This window comes from Cyprinodon variegatus, unplaced genomic scaffold (genome assembly GCF_000732505.1).
Source record: "Cyprinodon variegatus isolate N-32 unplaced genomic scaffold, C_variegatus-1.0 Scaffold58, whole genome shotgun sequence".
Classification (NCBI taxonomy): Eukaryota; Metazoa; Chordata; class Actinopteri; order Cyprinodontiformes; family Cyprinodontidae; genus Cyprinodon; species Cyprinodon variegatus.
In genome coordinates this window covers 742,648-745,019 of record NW_015150511.1, presented here as the reverse complement: position 1 = coordinate 745,019, position 2,372 = coordinate 742,648, and the positions used below count along the sequence as shown (strand labels likewise).

The following is a 2,372-nucleotide window of genomic DNA, read 5'->3' as shown; positions in this document are numbered from 1 at the left end:
AGCCAGACCACTTTCATTTTTATAGCAAAAATGTTTACAAATCTAATGAAAACTAAACCGACTCCAGCTGATTAAATCAGAGTAAACTAAGCTAAGAGAGTCTAGACAGGTCACATCAAAGTAATGAAAAAGGAGACGTCAGAGTGAAATAACGGATATTTAAGAAAACAGTTTACCCGGAGTGTCTGAAAGTCGCCCAAGATTAAAATGTATCATAATTTTTAGCAATATTTTACACCTAAAGGTTAAAAAGCTGCAGGATTTTTGGACAAAGCAGCCCTTTTTTTTTCTCAGTTTCTCTTATATGCTGAATAAATTCTTGTAGATTTAGTCTCTCTGAATTATTCAACAGGAAACTACAGACATGCTGTAATTTCGTAAATAATTAGAGCTTAAGCAGTAAAGATTTTACTACACTGACCTAATTTATCAATTCCTGTTTTTGTTTTTTATTCAATATTTAATTATCCCTTTTCTCCAAGTTAATAATCAGCACTGAGGAGGACGACAGGTTCACTCACAGAGAAGCACTCAGAAAACCAGCGCAGCTTCCTGGCCCTGGCGTTCCCGCTCAGTTTATCCAGCTCCTGCTTGATGTCTCTGGACACCTTCCCACAGAGTAGCGGCGGCGAGCCGGGGACCATCGCCTTGTCTGTGGAGACAGATGGCCCGCCGGGTCAAATCGGCCTCTGGGACCCAGCTCAGCAGATTCGAGGTCCGCTCTCACCTGTGTTTCCGATTATCTTCTCCCACGGCTGCTCAGTCAGGATGTTCAGCAGCAGAGGAGAGATGAGGGGCGTGAGGGACCACAGCCTGACCGTGCTGTCCCTGCTGCAGCTGGCCATGGTGAAGGGACGGCTCTGGTGGCACGTCAAACCTTCTCACACACAGACACACATGAAGGGCTTAGAGAGCCTGATGAAGAATGAGAGCTGGTGGAGACGAAGCGCGCCGAGCTAACAGACAGGAGAAAACACAGCTGTCCGTCTCACCATAGACATCGGCTCCGTGGTCGTAGACCGTATCGAGACACGTCCCGTCTCTGGTGTCCCACACTCTGATGGTGTAATCCCAGGAACCTGCAGAACATTTCAAAATTCAACAAAAGGTCTGACACCAAACATGGAGGGCTACAAGTAGGAAGGAAGGAAGGTAGGAAGGAAGGAAGTTTGCTTTTATTATATTTTATTTGTCAGAACTAAACTTGTAGAAGCATCAAAAATGAAGCAGCGCACGTGTTTTTGCTGCTCTTGCTGCGTTTGGTGTGAACGTAGCATTATAGCCGTACATGTTTGAGCCCTTGCCTCGCAACGCTGCCAGCTCTGTTAGCTCTACGCCTGCTGAAGACACAGACGTCCATCCCTGTAAACACTGGGACGGAACTCAATGGGAAAGGAAATGATTCTTATTTCTTATTTCAACCATTACGTATATTAGTTGCGACATATGAATCAAGATGCTATGACCGAAAAAAATTGACACATGACCGTTGATATATGATTGGCGAAAATGTAGGTGTACAAGCTGACATATAGCTAACTGCCCTGCATAAGATAACGGGGAAAAAAAACACCGATTTTTTTTAGATAGAAATTTTCTAACTTTTGGGACAATACCGTCTGATAAAGATTACATTTATATACATGTTTAAGCCAGAATGATTTGACATTTAAATATGACTTCCCTATGACTTTAACCCCACACTGCTCCCCGGGCGCCGCACAATGGCAGCCCACTGCTCCCCAAGGGTGTGTGTGAAATGAAGCGGTCAATTTCTGTGCTCTGTACTTCTGATAATAAAGTTGAATTCTATTCTACCTTTAGCGTTTTTGTCTCACGCAGACAAAATTAGGAAAATTTTGAGGTGGTTGAATGTTTTTGCAAAGCAAAAAGGCTAAATTCTCAATGGAACCTAACGACCCACTCATTGGTTTCCATTTACATGCTTCCCAGAAATACAAGGCCTTGTCTATATAAAGACTCAAACTTACTGCGGATCCAGACATTTGAATTGGGAAAGCTTCCTGAAAAGGTGGCGCAACATCTTCAAATCTTGGAAACCAAGTCCAGCGGATTTTTTTTTTTACTTCTACGGAATGACTAGGACCTGGGTGACTGAGAATCTTCATCATCATAAGACTAAATTCTCCCAGACATGCTGGTCACAGAAGAATGAATAAAAACCAGCGATTGGTTTTGGGTTCTGTACCTGAGATGAGGAGGTGAGGAACCTCGGTGTTCCACATCAGGCCTCGGACCGGAGCTGTGTGACCGCTCAGCACGTTGATACAAGCATCCTGAGTGTAGTCCCAGATCCTGACCGTGCTGCTCCAATAAACAAACTTTAAAACCGTAGAAACATAAAATAAACT

General features: G+C 43.5%; 1 protein-coding gene across 1 annotated transcript in view; it reads right to left on the bottom strand.

The window, feature by feature from the left end:
- The window catches only part of wdr17 (WD repeat domain 17), a 54,688-nt gene that overhangs the window by 25,313 nt on the left and 27,003 nt on the right, over positions 1–2,372 (bottom strand). The window contains exons 11-14 of the mRNA XM_015371445.1: positions 2,210–2,370; positions 993–1,079; positions 728–877; positions 522–652 (exon numbers count right to left, since the gene is read on the bottom strand). Of these exons, the coding sequence (XP_015226931.1) occupies positions 522–652; positions 728–877; positions 993–1,079; positions 2,210–2,370 (529 nt within the window). The remainder of the gene's footprint in view (positions 1–521; positions 653–727; positions 878–992; positions 1,080–2,209; positions 2,371–2,372) is intronic.